The 1191-nt window shown below is 60.9% G+C and overlaps 1 protein-coding gene across 1 annotated transcript in view; it reads left to right on the top strand.

Moving 5' to 3' along the window:
* Positions 1 to 1191, top strand: part of LOC102759940 (oxysterol-binding protein-related protein 5-like) — a 79407-nt gene that overhangs the window by 58729 nt on the left and 19487 nt on the right. Inside the window, exon 5 of the mRNA XM_015562386.1 lies at positions 1 to 80. This exon is cut by the window's left edge and continues 26 nt beyond it. Within this exon, the coding sequence (XP_015417872.1) occupies positions 1 to 80 (80 nt within the window). The remainder of the gene's footprint in view (positions 81 to 1191) is intronic.

Raw genomic sequence — 1191 nt, 5'->3', positions numbered from 1 at the left:
AGGAGAAGAAGGGAGAGACCAAGCAGCTGCTCAGCGCGCTGACCGACCCCCGCGTGGTCATCATGGCCGACAGCCTGAAGGTGGGCCGGCCCACGCGGTCCCCGTCCACGCCTCGCCCGACTCAGCCGCTCAGGGGACCGTTCAGGGCGTTTGCTTTGGTTTTTGTCTGTTTTAACAGATGTATGTTTTTCTTTTAATATATTTTTATTGACTTCAGGGAGGAAGGGAGAGGGAGGGAGAGAGAAACATCAGTGATGAGGGAGAACCATGGACCGGCTGCCTCCTGCAGCCCCACCCTGGGGACGGAGCCTGCACACCGGCCTGTGCCCTGACTGGAAATTGAACCCTGACCTCCAGGTTCACAGGTTGACGCTCAACCACTGAGCCACACCGGCCGGGCTGTTTAAAGTGTTTGTTACTGCAAATCTGTGTCCGTGTCCCGGGGCTGCCCTGACAAATGGCTTCAAACCAGAGAATTTACTCTCCGGTTCCGGGGGCCCAGGCCCGGACACTGAGGTGCCTGCGGGGCCGTGCTCCCTCCCCAGGTGCCGGGGAGGCTCCCTCCTCCCCCAGTTGGGGCTCCAGGGTCCTGGCCGGGGCCACGGGGCCTCCCCAGCCTCTCTGTGTGCCAGGCACAAGGACGAGTCACCAGGTCAGAGCCCGCCCTCCCCTGGGGGGTCTCTTCTTAACTTGCCCACGTCCGCAAAGACCCTTGTCCCGCTAAGCTGGGGGGGGGCACTGGTGGGGGTCCCCGAGGGCCGGCGGAGTCCTTGGCTGGGGCACAGAGGAGAGGGGGGAACGTGTGAGAAAGGACCAGGGTTGGGGCGCGAGGCCTGTGTTCAGACCTCGCTGAGGCAGTGGTGGCTCCCGCAGCCCCAGCGTTGGTGCCCCCTCCATGCAGTGCGGGGAGGGGGGGGGCGTGGGAAGAGCAAACCCGATGACTGTCTGGGTCGTCTGCAGACCCTGGGCCTGTGTGGCTGCCTTTTGCCTTCTATGTGTTTACACAAAACTATGGATAAAAAATCAGGTACAAAAGTGAGTACATTTTACAATGAGAAAAGAAATGGCCAATATCAAAATTTACAAAGCCGCCCAGTGGCCTGGCTCAGTGGTTAAGTGTCGGCCTGTGGACTGAAGGGTCCCAGGTTCAATTCCCAGTCAGGGTGCAGGCCCAGGCTGCCGGCTCCGTCT

The sequence above is a fragment of the Myotis davidii genome, unplaced genomic scaffold (assembly GCF_000327345.1).
Source record: "Myotis davidii unplaced genomic scaffold, ASM32734v1 scaffold3578, whole genome shotgun sequence".
NCBI lineage: Eukaryota > Metazoa > Chordata > Mammalia > Chiroptera > Vespertilionidae > Myotis > Myotis davidii.
This window is presented reverse-complemented; position numbering and strand designations above follow the sequence as displayed.